This window comes from Hypanus sabinus, chromosome 26 (assembly GCF_030144855.1).
Source record: "Hypanus sabinus isolate sHypSab1 chromosome 26, sHypSab1.hap1, whole genome shotgun sequence".
In the NCBI taxonomy this organism is placed as follows: Eukaryota; Metazoa; Chordata; class Chondrichthyes; order Myliobatiformes; family Dasyatidae; genus Hypanus; species Hypanus sabinus.
The window spans coordinates 29,032,883-29,047,902 of record NC_082731.1 but is presented as its reverse complement, the minus strand read 5'-3'; the positions used below and the strand labels follow the sequence as shown (position 1 = coordinate 29,047,902).

The following is a 15,020-nucleotide window of genomic DNA, read 5'->3' as shown; positions in this document are numbered from 1 at the left end:
TGCCTTGTTTGGTATTATTGCAGATAAAGATATAACTTTAAATACTTCTAACCTACAGGTTTTAGTTTTTACCTCTCTTTTAGCAAGGAGAGCAATCTTGCTTAAATAGAAGGAGTTTACCCCTCCTACACATCTTCAATGGCTACGTGATATTATGCCATATTTAAATTTAGAAATGATCCGTTGCTCAGTCTTAAATTCGAAAAAATCTTTTTATCATATCTGGAGACCTTTCCTAAATTACTTTTCCAATTTATAAAGTTTAACAGTACACAGACTTTTATGTATATTTTTATCTTCTCTTCTTAAGCGAATGTTTTCTTTTCTAATTTATCCATTATCATCCATCAGCTTTTTTCTTTGGTAGTTGACAGGGGGATGACTTTTTGTATATAATTTTTTTTATGATGTATGACCTATCTTTAAATTTTTGATTACAGAATGGCACACCTTTATGTGATATGCTATAACATTTTGATCAATTTTATCACAATATATGAATGTACACAAGTTATGTTGAGATGTATCTATGTGTTGCACTCTGTAAATCTTCTTTTCTTCTGAATAAAAATATTGTAAAAAGAAAAGAAAAGAAAAAGAAAGCACTGGCCACCACAGACTCGTAGAACATCCTCGGCATCGTCTGGCAGATGTTAAAAGACCTCAGTCTCCTCAGGAAGTAGAGACGGCTCTGACCCTTCCTGTAGACAGCCTCAGTGTCCTTTGACCAGTCCAGTTTATTGTCCATTTGTATCCCCAGGTATTTGTAATCCTCCACCATGTCCACACTGACCCCTTGGATGGAAATGGGGTCACCGGTGCCTTAGCCCTCCTCAGGTCCACCACCAGCTCCTTAGTCTTTTTCACATTAAGCTGCAGATGATTCTGCTCACACCATGTGACAAAGTTTCCCACCGTAGCCCTGTACTCAGCCTCATCTCCCTTGCTGATGCATCCAACTATGGCAGAGTCATCAGAAAACTTCTGAAAATGGCAAGACTCTGTGTTGCAGTTGAAATAGCAGTGTGGGGAGAGTCCCAGCAGGTTAGAACCAGCACCATTCAGCCCGGTCTGTGTGGACATGGTCCAGTTGGCACCGTGTCCTTTGCTTTCTCTCCTGTGACCCTTCACCCACAGCACAAGTCAGCTTGTCCCTCTGTTTCACAGAAGGTGTGTCCCCGGTAGGGGGTCTGGCATCAGCATTTCACTGGTTGTTTCAGGCTCAGTCTGAAGGAATGAGAAAGGGACCATTTCTCTGCTCTGCCTGTCCTGTCAACCTGAATCAACTGTGTTTACTCAGGAAGGCAAATGTTCTGAGTTCACAGTCCCCAGAGTCACCTGGAAATGGTCCTAAACAATGCAGCTGTCATTATTGACCAATTAGATTATATTGATTCCTATTTACTTGTTATATTTATTTATTTACTTTTATTCTATCTGAAACCCAGATATCTATATTTTATGCCCTTTGTCCCAGAGTGATTACGGTGAAGAGCATATTTCATTATTTTGCCCCGAATGAAATTGTGACCTTCCCACCACTCCACTTCTCCAAATGCTGAGTTTGCTGCCCTTCCGATAGCAGAATCGATCTGAAGCCTGTGTGTGTGTCTGTTGACCATTTTACTGCTGGACAAAAAATCCCTCATCTACTGCAATTCACACTGTCTGACACATACTCTCCCACTAGTCTCCTACTCCCAGAGTTCCTGCATGTTCCGCTGTGTCCAAGCAGTCTTTTTGGGTGATTTTAACCTCATCCACCAGCAACAATCTGTCATTGACAGAGTCAATCATGAGGTAAACGATGTCATGTCGGTGGGTCAGAACAAATTCCGTCCACAGCACTGTCCAAGGTAATTCTGACAACTGGTCAAACCACATCTTCTCAACGTATCCACCTGTCAAAGCTGTCAATTGGTCAATAATTAATTGATCCTGACACTTTTACCTACCTTGGTAAGTCAACACTTCTCCTTCTCCAGTGAAATTAATTGAGAACCAGTGCTTTCAAGAGTATTTTGCACCTGAAGTGGTTGTGAATTGACACAACCTGCATTTCCTCACTGGACTCTCTGGGCTGGTCATTCAGAATATCACCTACATCTAATGGCATTAGATGAGATATCGCCATGTGCCCAGGAATCTCATGTGTTGGCTGACACTTCTCCACAGAGTCTGGGCTAATGTATTTCCCCAGTTCCTCTGTCCATTCTGATGCAAGTTCCCTCCCGGTTACCCAGTAGTTTCCACAGGCTCAGTGGGGTTGAAATTCTTGCTCAGTCACACACGGTAAATATGTGAGGCAGTGTCAGCTGTATCATGTAGTCTGTTGAGTTGAATTTCAGAAGCAGAGTCCATTTCCCAACCTCACTATATTGCACACATGGTGCTGGAGACCAGGTACCACTATATCCACCTCAATCACTCCTCTCATCGACAGCAACACTGAACTGATCAGAATTATTCAAATAAGTTACTTCTAAATCTTACTTCTTCTGAAAACTCTGCTGATCAGGGGCTAACAGAGTTTTCAGAATCAGGAATTGTATTTGGATGAGAGACAGATTGTCACTTTGGTATTTTGACTGAAATCCGACCAATCGGACATTGGGTCACTGCTTCAGGCCTTCACTGAAGTGTTGGCCTGGACTGTGTGTCCAAGTTGCCACTGTGGGATTGATCCACACCCTCCTACCTCAGCGACACAGACTCACAGCTGAGTGTTAAAGTGATATATGTTTTATTTAATTTGGTAAATAATTTTGACAATTACTGCTTTATATCATCTCCTTTCTCTGCCGGTAATGGTAATTCATTTGTGAATTTCTTTCTGTTTCAGAGGTCAAGTCTGTGCCATCAGTCTACATCACTCTTTCCTGCAACAGAAAATCTGACCAAGGCAACAGGATCCTCTGTCTGGTCAAGGACTATCAGCCTGAGAGCGTCAGTCAGACATGGTCCACTAACAATGGGGACATCACCACTGGAATCAAGAAATACCCGGCGGTGTTGGGGCAAAATTCAAAGTACACGATGAGCAGCTTGCTCGAAGTCTCTGCAGCGGACTGGAAGAATAAAGTTTACTACTGCAAGGCAGGGTACAAGCCAAACGAGATTGAGACAGCGGAGTGGCAGAAACCTCAACCTCAATGTTAGTATCAGAAATAATTTGTATTTAAAGTTGCACTGATGTCAGAGCATAAATCTGGAGTAGGAACCTTCATCAGATAATGTAGGAGCATGGCAATTAATTCCTTTATTCTACTATTACAACAACAGTGAGAAAACCTATGAAAGTCGATATGAGCAGTGAATTTCATTATCAGAATCTGCCTCCATTGTATCCAATCCATTGTCTAATTTCAGGAGCCTCTCCACCACCCTCCCTACAGATCAGCTCCTGTACACATACAGAGACCACTGACCCATTGTACCCCTGCACACAGAACAACAAATTAAACATTACCCCCCTCCTTCTGCACTTTCCCCTCTTCTGGTAAAATCATCCCTTGTGAATGTGATGAAGGAATCCACTCCACTGCCCTTCTTTAACCATCTTCTCACAGATCTGAACAAGCCTTTGCAGATACAACAAAATAATTCCCTCCTGTCCATCTGTTCTTCTTTCTCATTGAAAGTAAAATTTTGTTTCCCAAACTTGCCAGTGGAAACAGTACCACACCATGTACTCCTGCTCACAGGAGCTGGTCTCAGTCATTCTCCGTTAAACAATTAGATCACGGCAGGTCTGCACCTCAACCCCATGACCCACTTCTCTGCATTATCATAGCATAGTGGGACACACTGCTGGGAGTCCCAAGTGATACACCCAGCCCTCCCACTCACTGGTGTGAGCCATCAGATCATCAGACCATCTGTAAATTAACACCATTCTTGAGAGGGCTGGAATTGGGGAACTTGCCCGGGATGAGGGGGAATGAAGTCCAAAGCATGGACAAAGCAATCATGTACTGACAGATATTAAATGTGTTACAGCTCCGAAGCTCAGCTCCCTTGTTCCATCCCGGGAGATGATCCGCAGTCAAGCAAATGCTGTCCTGGGCTGTGTGATATCTGGATTCTCTCCTGACAATGTTACAGTATCCTGGAAAAAAGCTGGATCTGCCCAAGAAGGCATTGTTCTCCCTTCCACTCGGAGATCTGGTGGTGGATTTGAAACAATCGCTTACCTGACAGTGCCTGTGCAGGAATGGACCAAGAAACAGGAATATACTTGTGAAGTGAATCACGCACCTTCCGGTGTCAATAGTCAGGTCAACATGATGTATCAAGAGGGTGAGTGATGTCTGAGGAAAAATTAATTAACTTACAGCACTAAACTACCTAACTGATACTCCCACACAATTCCTGTCCCTACTGTCAATCTGGTTGAGTGATGTACAGATGATCTTTGTAGTTTGAATCAACTCACATCACCAGCAGCTTTAACCCCATCTACTGGGCAGGAAAGGTGTAAGATTAGGTCACCTGTCCATTCTGTCTCTGTTTGTAGTTATAATGAAAATAAGTTCACTATTTTCATAACATTGCACCCTCGGACATTCTGTTTTCAAAGAAAATTGCTCATAACCTTACTGACATGAGAAGGGTTAAGAAATCTAAATCATACCTTGGCGAATGACCCATCCCAGTCAGACTGGACAGTGTGTGTTACATCTGCTCTTTCTTCAGACAAAGACACTGACTCACAGTCTCACTGAAGGACTCAACCGTGACACAAACACAATCAGCCTCCACACTAAATGTCAAAGAGCAAAAGGGGACCGAGTGTGTAAATGGTGTACACGAAGTGCAGAGAGCTGCAATGTACGTGAACTGATGATCGCGCATTGGGAGACGGCCTCAACAACTTCACACAAAACCGACACTAACCCAGAGGACAGGTGACCCAGAACTGATCAAAGAGCTGTTTTATTCATTTATCATGCTGAAGTGTGTGCCGATGGCTGCAGGCCGCAGCTGCAGAGTCAGTTCAGTGCTGAGGTGAGTGAAGCCTCATAGAGTAGTGAGCTGAATACCGGTTTGTCCATTGACTCTGCCTCAACACCCTAACTTTTTTTAATCTCACTTGGCACTTAAATCATCCAACCATCGGTTTGTTTTCCATGCTCAACCAACATAATCCAGAACTTACAAACCTGACATAATAGTATCTCAGGAAATACTTTCATAACTTGAGGAGAATCCACATCATTTCCCTGTACAGTGACGCTGGAGAACCCTAATAATTGTCTTCAAATATCTCTCTCCACCTGTCTCTCTCACTCTTACTCTCTCCTTCTCCCTTTAAACAGCCTCTGATTAGTGCCTGAGTTGCGACTGAATTTCCAGCAGAGCAGCTCTTCTCTGCTCCTGTGTGGGAATCGTCAGCCTGGACAATGTGTAGAACACACAATATTCTGACAAAGCTGCAGCAAATTTTTGTTATACTACACTGAGAACAAAAGTGCATTTTAATATTTGTGACAGTAACTAAATATTTCTCATACATGAATTTTGAAACATGAAGTGTATTTTCTGGAAGATTTTCACGTGAAACTTTGCTCTGTTTCCCATTCCACAGATGCACTCTGAAATACTGGGTATTTTCTGTATTTGTTTTAATAGGTGGCTGGTAACAGCTTAAGTGACCATGAAACTGCAAACAATATCTAAGGGCCAATCTTGTTCATTTACATTCCCTCAGGGTATTTACCCTGTCTGCTCAATAGGGGAGATTCCTTTCTTCACCAGGTAAATTAGTCTTATCTCATCTTGATGGGACTGGCAAATTCTTGACCAGAGATGAACAGGAAATGCTGGTCTTGTCAGTGACAAAATCATCTATTGGGGAATGGTGAAATAATATTTGTGACGTTTCTCCCAGATGACTGTTCAGATGCCCACTCCTCAGTCACTTTAAGCAAACCATCCTTCGAAGAGATCTGGACAAAGAGGACAGCGACCATTCTGTGTGAGGTGGTTCACAGTGATTTACTGGGATTCAGTGTAACCTGGCAGGTGGACGGAAGGAAGAGGGAAGATGGGGTGAGGACAGACAGCAAAGGAGGTGAAGACACGATCACCAGCAGACTGACAGTCCCTGCTGCAGAGTGGAACAGTGGGGCTGAGTTCTCATGTGTGATAGAAGACAAGAGTTTGCCAACACCAGTGAAGAAATCCATCAGGAAGGACACAGGTACGTGTGGACAGAATTCAGTGTGAGTTTGATCTTAGCAATTGGACAGATTTATCACCATCCAGCACTGTGATGGACTATAGAAAATGAAAACATGAGCAGATAACTGGGTCTCTTGATCTGCTCAAACATTCAATTTGGTTGCAGCTGATCGTCCGAATTCAATACCTGTTTTCTCCAGATATCCTTTGACGAATTCACATGAAGAAGTATATACAATCCATTCGAGAATGTATTAGACGATAATTCTTCAAGTGCTTTCTGTGGGAGAGAGTTCCACAGGTTCTCACTCCCTCTACACGTACACAGCTGAGACTGCCACCCCTGCTCCAGGGGAGATGGAACAAACAGCACAGGATGATGCAAGTCCAGGGGCTGAGTTCCACTTTCTGTCGAGTTGCTGTGTTCAGCGACTCCCATTGATTGAACTGAATGGACTAACCTCACTGGAAGCTGTAAAATGCAGCAGGTTCAAGATTTCCACTCCACAAATCCCAATGATGAGCAGAAAGGGAAAAGCCTTTAGTTTCAGATAAAGTGAAGCCTCTCAGATTTAGAAATTGTTCATGTTGGTACAAGACCAGAAACTGTTGGGTAAGTCGGGAATTATTAGAAGATTCATTCTAACTGAGATTCTTTCTGTTCCAGGTGATTTTGTGACTCGTCCTCAGGTCTACCTCCTCCCACCTTCATCGGATGAGATAGACACCGATCAGACTGGGACCTTGATGTGCCTGGTCACCAAGTTCTCTCCCGCAGACATCTATGTGGTCTGGATGGCCAATGACACCCTTCTGAAGACAGTGTTTGTGAACCAGCCGGTGACCAAGGACCCCAGAAAAGGCTGGAACACAATGACCAGTCAGCTGAAGGTTTCTCCTGAGGAGTGGAAGAGCGGCACCACTTTCTCCTGTGTGGTGGGTCATGAGTCGCTCACAACCAACCTGTTCCGAAGCATCAATAAATCTCACAGCAAACCCACCCTGGTCAATGTCTCACTTGTTCTGACTGATAGTTTTAAATCTTGTGTGTAATACTGTGTGATCCAATGTATGAGATCCTTTTGTTTTGTTAGTTTTATGATTATTAATTATCACAGAGGATTTTTAGCTGATGATAAAAGCCTGGACCTTTTCAAATAATTAATAAAGAAATTAAGATCAGAAACCAAATTAAACTACAAACATGATTCACCACAATCCTCTAAGTTACTGGGTAGGTTCTCAGACCACCTTCTGCCATGTTTGAATGGATTTCAACCCTGTGTGGGACTACATAATGTATGAAATCTTTGTATATGTCAAAGTATCGATTCAAGTTCAATAAATATGATATGAAAATGTCTTGGTTGTACTTTTTGGGGATGTGAAATAAGAAACTTCCAACATAATGTGTTGCAGGTGACATATACTCGGGGAGAAATACTTATCTTTGTATCTGGTTATCTGGTGTCTAAACCCTCCCTGCACTGGGTGTCCCACTGATCAGCTGTCAACTAATGGTTAGAAAAATTCAAACCTATGGCCATCTGACAAAGTTGAGAGTTGAAACCACTCATCAAACATCATATCGGTGTCAAAAATGTCAGATCACTGTTTGAGGGCCCCTTGTGCCCAGTAACATTGCTGCTCCTCATCTGGTGCATGTGTGTCAATAACTAAATGAAATGTATCATTGTTGGGAACTGTTCTGTTGCAATGGTGCAGTTACACATCTGTCTTTCAGGGCAGACAGTTTACATCTGTACTGATAACATAGTGGGAAGGTTTGCTTGTCCTGCATGGTAGGGGTGGAGCTGTTTAAACTAGAGTGCAGGAACAGATCATGGACAGGTTGTGGAGACAGATGTTAGGACATTAGTCAAAGTCAGGAATCAAAATTTGAGCATGGTGTGAAGGAAATATTCTGAGCTGTGTATATTTTATAGCAAGTATAATTGTAGGGAAAAACACATAGAATTATGATGTGGTGTCAATTTGTGAGACTTTGTTGTAGGAGAGGCAGGACTGGCAGCTCAATATTCTGGGGTTCCTTTGTTTTAGACAAAACAGAGTAGGAGGGATTGAAGGGGAAGGTGTGGCAGTACACATTAGTGAAAGTGTCACTGCTGTGTTCAATCAGGAGAGACTGGAGAACTAATCTTGTGAGGTTTTACAGGTGGAAATGAGGAATAAGAAAGGCCATGTTAATACAGTTTGCATCTGTATTGAAGGGGGAATAGTATCCTTGTGGGAAGGTTTGCTTGTGCTGCATCGTGCAGGTAGGGACTGGCTAAACTCGAGCTGCAGGGGATGAGAACCAGTGCGCAGGAACAGATCGTGGAGAGGTTGTAGAGACAGGTTTTGTTTGGACATTAGACAAAGTCAGGAATCAAAAATTTCAGCATTGTGTGAGTAATGTTCTCAGCTGTGTATATTTCAAAGCAGGTATTATTGTAGGAAAGGCAGATGAGCTTAAGGGAGAGACCAACACATGGAATTATGACATTGTAGCCATTAGTAAGACTTGGTTGCAGGAAAGGCAGGACTGGCAGCTCAGTGTTCCGGAGTTCTGCTATTTTAGATGCAACACAGCAGGAGGGATTGACGGGGAAGTGGCGGCGTTGCACACAAACAAAAGTGTCACAGCAATATTCAATCAGGAGAGATTGGAGAACTCCTCTAGTGAGGCTTTACAGGTGGTAATGAGGAATAAGAAAGGTATGGCCATGCTAATGGGCTATAATATAGACCACCCTCCAGGATTTAGAGGTACAAATTGCTGGGAGATCACAGACTATTGCAAGGCATTGATAGTAGGTCTTTTCAAATTTCCACATATTAATTGGACTCCCATAATACAAATGGATGGAGTTTATGGAGTTTGTCAAATGTATTCAAGTAAGTTTCCTTAATCAATACATAGAAATCCCAACAGGAATACTTGATTTATTATTCAGGAATGAGACAGGACAAGTGACAGATGATTGTGTAAGGGATCACTTTGCATCTACTGATCATAATGCAGTAGTTTCAAAATAAATATGGAAAAAGATGAATCTGGTACACAGGTTCAGATTCTAATTTGGAGAAAGGCAAATTCTGATAGTATAGGAAAGGATCTGGTCAGCGTGAATTGGGACAGGCTGTTTTCTGGCAAAGCTGTACTTGGTAAGTGGGAAGCCTTTGAAAGTGAAATTTTGAGAGGATGTTGCTTGTACGTGCCTGTCAGAATAAAGGCAAGGATGACAGATTTGGGAACCTTGGTCTTCATGAAATATTGAGGCCATGGTTAAGAATAAAAAGGAATTGCCCAACAGGTAGAGGCTGGAGGAACAAATGAGGTACTTATGGAGTATAAGAAATGCTAAAAAAACACTGAAGAAAGAATGGACAAGGTTGCCCCAGCAGACATAGTGAAGAAGAATCCCAAGGGACTCTACAGATATGTTAAGAGCACAAAGATTGGTTGATAAGTTGATGGAGATCTTGAGAGGCAGGATTTATGAACATTTAGAGAGGTATAATATGTCTAGGAGTAGTCAGCAAGGCTTTGTAAAGGGCAGGTCGTACCTTACGAACGTGATTGAATTTTTTGAGGATGTGACTAAACACATTGATGAAGGAAGAGCAGTAGATGTAGTATACATGGATTTCAGCAAGGCATTATTGAGAAAGTAAGGAGGCATGGGATCCAAGGGGAGCTTGCTTTGTGGATCCAGAACTGGCTTGCCCACAGAATGCAAAGAATGTTTGTAGATGGGTCATATTCTGCATGGAGGTCAGTGACCAGTGGAGTGCCTCATGGATCGGTTCTGGGACCCTTACTCTTCGTGATTTTTATAAATGTCCTGAATGAGGAAGTGGAGGGATGTGTTAGTAAGTTTGCTGGTAACACAAAGGTTGGAGGTGTTGTGGATAGTGTGGAGGGCTGTCAGAGGTTTCAGCGGAACATTGATAGGATACAAAACTGGGCTGAGAAGTGGCAGATGGAGTTCAACCCAGTTAAGTGTGGAGTGGTTGCCACAAGGACACAGGTTTAAGGTGCTGGGGAGTAGGTACACAGGAGATGTTAGGGGTAAATTTTTTACTCAGAGAGTGGTGAATGCGTGGAATGGGCTGCCAGCAACAGTGGTGGAGGCGAATACAATAGGGTCTTTTAAGAGGCTTTTAGAGAGGTACATGGAGCTTAGTAAAATAGAGGGCTATACGTAAGCCTAGTAATTTCTAAGGTAGGGACGTGTTCAGCACAACTTTGTGGGCCGTAGGGCCTGTATTGTGCTGTAGGTTTTCTATGTTTCTATGACTGCCAGGTGAAGTATAGCTGACATTGTTCCACTGTTTAAAAAAGGCTGTAAAAATAAACCAGGAAATTATAGGCCAGTGAACCTGACATCTGTAGTGGGTAAGTTATTGGAAGGTATTCTAACAGTCCAGATATATGAGTATTTGGATACACATGGACTGATTAAGGATAGTCAGCATGGCCTTGTGTGTTTAGTGCATGTCTAACCAATCTGGATCAGCAAATTTGCAATTGACACCAAGATTGGGGGTGGAGTGATCAGCAAGGAAGACTATTGGAGATTGTAGCGGGATCTAGACCAGCTGGGAAAATGGCAGATGGACTTACATGCAGGCAAGTGTGAGGTGTTGCACTTTGGTAGGATCAACCTGGGTAGGTCTTACAAAGTGAACGATAGAACACTGAGGAGTGCAGTAGAACAAGGAGATCTGGGAATACAGGTCCATAATTCATTGAAAAATGGAGGCACAGGTAGATAGGATCATAAAGAATTCTTTTGGCCTTCATAAATCAATGTACTGAGTACAGGAGATGGGATGTTATGTTAAAGTTGTATAAGACATCTGTGAGGCCGAATTTGAATTGAGTTGAATTGAATTGACTTTATTACTTACATCCTTCATATACATGAGGAGTAAAAATCAATACCTGTTCCGTTTTGGTCTCTTACCTGCAGGAAGGATGTAATTAAGCTTAAAAGAGTACAGAGAAAGTTTAAAAGGATGCTATCAGGACTGGAGAAACTGAATTATAAGGAAGGTTAGGACTTTATTTCTTGATACGGAGAAGACTGAGAGGAGATTTGATGGAGGTATACAAAATTATCAGGACTATAGATAGGGTAAATGCAAGCTGGCTCTTTCCACTGAGCTTGGGTGAGACTACAACTAGAGATCATGGGTTAAGGGTGAAAGGTGAAATGTTGAAGGGGAACATGAGGGGAAACTTCTTCACTCAGAGACTTGTGAGAGGTGGAATGAGCAACCAGAGAAAATGGTGCTTGCAAGCTCGATTTCAATGTTTAAGAGAAGTCTGGGTGGTTACAAGGATGGGAGGGGTATAGAGGCGATGGTCTGGGTGCAAACCAGTGGGACTTGGCAGTTTAAACAGCTTAGCACAGACCAGATGGAACAAAGGACTTGTTTCTGAGCTATAATTTTCTATGACTCAATGACTTCACTCCTGATGAAGGGTTTCGGCCCAAAACTTCGTCACTACCTCCTCCCATTGATGCTGTCTGGCCTGCTGAGTTCTGCCAGCATTTTGTGTTTTTTATTTATTTCCAGCATCTGCAGATTCACTCATGTTTCCTTTGAATTCACTACTGCGAAGCCTCTTCCAGTGATGCCTACACTGAAGAAGTTCAGATCTTCTCTCTGACGGGAGTTCAGCAACAGCCTGTCTCTCTGCTCCCAACCTACTATTTCTTCGGCCCTGTAACTTTTGGACCACACGCTAACCCAGACCTGGTATTATAGTCACATATCCTTCATTGGTGCTCTTTTATTTCCCATAATTCTCCACCTTCCCCCTAGCCCATTTCCCTCCAGCCTATCACTTCCTAGCTCTCTACATTATCCCTCCCCCCACTTCTTATTCCCCTGACCGTCCCATGTTACTTCACTCCTGATGAAGGGTTTCGGCCTGAAACGTCATCACTACCTTCTCCCATAGATGCTCTCTGACCTGCTGAGTTCTGCCAGCATTTTGTGTTTTTTATTTATTTCCAGCATTTGCAGATTCACTCGTGCTGCCTGAGGCCAGACAGTCTGGGTCTGCATTGATTGTAGCTGAAAAGATTCAAACACATCAGATATAAAAAGGGGCACAAGAGGGTAGATGTCACAGAGCATCGATTGTGGGGACAGAGTTACAAAGTAAAAGGCAGGACATTTGAAACTGGGGTGCAGGGAAATTTCTTCCCTCAGAGAGAATGAATACCCAGAAATCTCAGCCCAGAGGATGGAATCTGGTGGTCTGCACTGTCTCCTGGTTTCGTCTTGTGAGTTCAGTGGAGACAGAGACAGAAAGAATTGGAAGAAGAGAGAAAAGATGAGATCAGAACTATGCAAATAAAGAAATGGAAATATCTTCAGAGATATCGACACCCAGGAACTTGAAACTGCTCACACTTTCCATTGCTGATCTCTCTCAGTGAAGACTGATGTTTGTTCCCATGATTTCCCCTTCAAGTGTACAATCCATTGCTTTGTCTTACTCATGTTAAATGCAAGGTTGTTTTTGTGACACCATTTTCTCAGTTGATCGATCTTGCTCTTGTATGCCTCCTCATCACCCTGAAATTCTGCCCACAATAGTTCATCAGCAATTGTCTAAATGACACTTGAGATGTACCTAGCCACACAGTCGTGGGTGCAGAGAGAGTAGAGCAGTGGATTAAGCACACATCCATGAGGTGCTCCAGTGTTGATTGTCAGTGAGGAGGAGATGCTCTTCCATATCCACACTGACTGTGGTCTGCTGGTGAGGGTGTTAAGGGCCCAGATTTGGAAGGAGGCCTAGAGGCCCAGGTTTTGGAGCGCATTGATTAGAACTGAGGGAATGATTGTGTTGAATGCTGAGCTGGAATCAGTAAACAACATCCTGACGTGCAGCAGGTATTGTTATTGTCCAGGTCATCCAAGGCCGAGTGGAGAGCAAGTGAGATTCCATTTGCTATAGACAGGAGCTGATTCTTGCAGTGACCAAATTCTCAAAGCATTTCATCACAGTAGATGTGGGTGCAACTGTGTGATGGTCATTGAGGCAGCTCACCCTGCTCTTCTTGGGCACCGTATGATTCTCACTCTTTTGAAACACGTGGAACCTCTGACTGCAACAGTGAGATATTGAAGATGTGCTTGAACACTCCCACTAGTTGGTTGGCACAGGTTTTCAATTCCGTACAAGGTACACCATCAGGGCCAGATGCCTTGTAAGGATTCACCCTCTTGAAAGCTGTTCTGTCAATGGCCTCTGACAGAGATGACAGGGTCACCAGGCACTGCAGGGATTCACACGTATGTGGTTTTATTCTCCCTTTTGAAGTGTACATTAATGGCATTGGGTTCATCTGGGAATGAAGCATCACTGCCATTTAAGGTTTCAACTTGTAGGAAGTAATGGCCTGAAAAGTTTGCCAGAGCTAAAGTGGATCTGATTCCTTCCCTAAGTTCAATTGGAATTGTTCTAAGGTTCATTTATTATCAAAGCCTGTATCTACGTACAACTTGAAATTTTTTGTGTTCTCCAGATAGCCACGAAAACAAGAAAGAATGTGAAAGTCATTCAGAGCGAAACATCAAACCTATCCCATTCCTCCACCAGCAACAAAAGAGCATCACAATCATCAAAGAGTCCTTATACCCACCTCTCCCTCCACAAAATGGAACATAAACCCCAAAAAACAACCACTCCCCCACACAAAAAACTAACAGAACACCCTCCCTTCACACAACAAAACAGAAAGGAAACAGCTGATATAAAACACATAATATAAAAAACTATAAGTGTTAAAATGTCCACAGTCCATAAACACAACAGTCCAATCCATAAACACAGATCCGCAGTAACATCTCCGATATCACCGACATTCATTGAAGGAGATGGACACCACAAGAGGCAGAGAGCCACACAGCAATAGGCTGCTCATAGAGTCCATCTCCAGCAGTGATCAAAAGGCAAGAAATCGGTGCCGAAACTCTCGCTTGCTTAATGGACAACTTCAATGGTGAAATGGAGTCAATCATCAGTTTAAAGTTTAATCGCATCGAGGCCTTCTGAGTACATGCTCGTAATCTTCTTGGAGACAGCAAAGCACTGCATCACTGAAACAATCTCCAATCTAAATCACAGTCTCTAACTCTAACAGTCTCAGAAAAATACTTAAGGAGAAAAACAGACGTAAAGGACCAAAAAAGGATACTTCCATGAGCTATCTGGAAGACATTGACTGAGGGAGCTTTGTATGCTGGGGCGACTTTGACCAAAATGTGTTTAAACACTCGTAAAATAGCCTTCTGCAGATCATACCTAGGCTTCTTGTCTAATGCCAAGTCACCTGCCTACACTGCCATAGATGAGCCCTGGTAAATCTACAAATCTCTTGGTCCACCCACAGCTTTTTCTTTGGCTATATCCAGGATGTTCTCGAAGGGACACACTCATCCACACAGGTCTTGATGAAGTTGGTGACAAAGGTAGCATATTCATTCAAATTTGAAGATATGTCTCTGAATTTTGCCCAGTTTTCCAACTCAAAGTACTGTAGGGACACTTCTGCCTTTCTTGACCATATCTTCTTGGACTTCACTACCAGTACTGTGGTCTTTATTCTCTGCCTATATGTTGGGAGTGTGGTCATGGGCTGGCACGGTAACCATGTTGATGGTGGTATAACAGTGGTAAAGTGTTGGCTCCTCTGTTTCCACAGGAGATATGTTAGTGGACATTGTACAGAGACTTCCTCAAGATGTCCTGGTTCAAATCCCGGTGTGCTATTTCATGTTTAGCGATCATGGTGCTCAGCTCTTCC

General features: G+C 42.9%; 1 gene segment (V, D, J or C); it reads left to right on the top strand.

Annotated features, from left to right (window-relative positions):
- The window catches only part of LOC132381353 (Ig heavy chain C region-like), a 28,318-nt gene extending 20,773 nt beyond the window's left edge, over positions 1-7,545 (top strand). Inside the window, 4 exon segments of the C gene segment in view lie at positions 2,843-3,154; positions 4,000-4,299; positions 5,891-6,202; positions 6,851-7,545. Of these exon segments, the coding sequence occupies positions 2,843-3,154; positions 4,000-4,299; positions 5,891-6,202; positions 6,851-7,236 (1,310 nt within the window).
- Positions 7,546-15,020: the final 7,475 nt, after the last annotated feature.